This window comes from Eurypyga helias, unplaced genomic scaffold (assembly GCF_000690775.1).
Source record: "Eurypyga helias isolate BGI_N326 unplaced genomic scaffold, ASM69077v1 scaffold28688, whole genome shotgun sequence".
Taxonomy (NCBI): Eukaryota; Metazoa; Chordata; class Aves; order Eurypygiformes; family Eurypygidae; genus Eurypyga; species Eurypyga helias.
The window spans coordinates 1,608-2,071 of record NW_010268065.1 but is presented as its reverse complement, the minus strand read 5'-3'; the positions used below and the strand labels follow the sequence as shown (position 1 = coordinate 2,071).

Here is a 464-nt window from a genome sequence, read left to right as displayed (position 1 = left end):
TGACCAGCCATGCTGCAGGCAGGGAGACAGATACTGTGGCAAGGGTACCGGTGATGCTGCAGGGAGGGGTACCGGTGATGCTGCGGGCAGGGGTACCGGTGAGGCTGCGGGTAGGGTACCGGTGATGCTGGCGGGTAGGGTACCGGTGATGCTGCAGGGAGGGGTACCAGTGATGCTGCGGGCAAGGGATCAGCCGTATTGCAGGCAGCAGAGGGACGGGGATGCCTCCAAGGCTGATGAGAACAGCCGATGTTTCGCTCGCTGCCGAACCCCGGTCCTGGCTGAACCTGGCAAGCATCCCTGCAGGCACATGCTGTGTCGTCGTCGCTCCCAAGCCTCCCTCCTCCAACCCCACCCCATGTTTGACTCCCCAGGTGTTTCAGAGAAGTTCTGCCTCCCCTTTCCTTCCCAAGCTCCGTTACGATCCACTTTCCGCTGCCCGCTCCCCCGCGCCGCGGCGAGGT

General features: G+C 63.8%; 1 protein-coding gene across 1 annotated transcript in view; it reads left to right on the top strand.

Annotated features, from left to right (window-relative positions):
• SRCIN1 (SRC kinase signaling inhibitor 1) overlaps positions 1–462 on the top strand; it is a gene marked incomplete at both ends in the record, with an annotated part of 5,185 nt that extends 4,723 nt beyond the window's left edge. The window contains one exon of the mRNA XM_010157633.1: positions 375–462. Within this exon, the coding sequence (XP_010155935.1) occupies positions 375–462 (88 nt within the window). The remainder of the gene's footprint in view (positions 1–374) is intronic.
• Between the last annotated feature and the right edge of the window lie 2 nt (positions 463–464).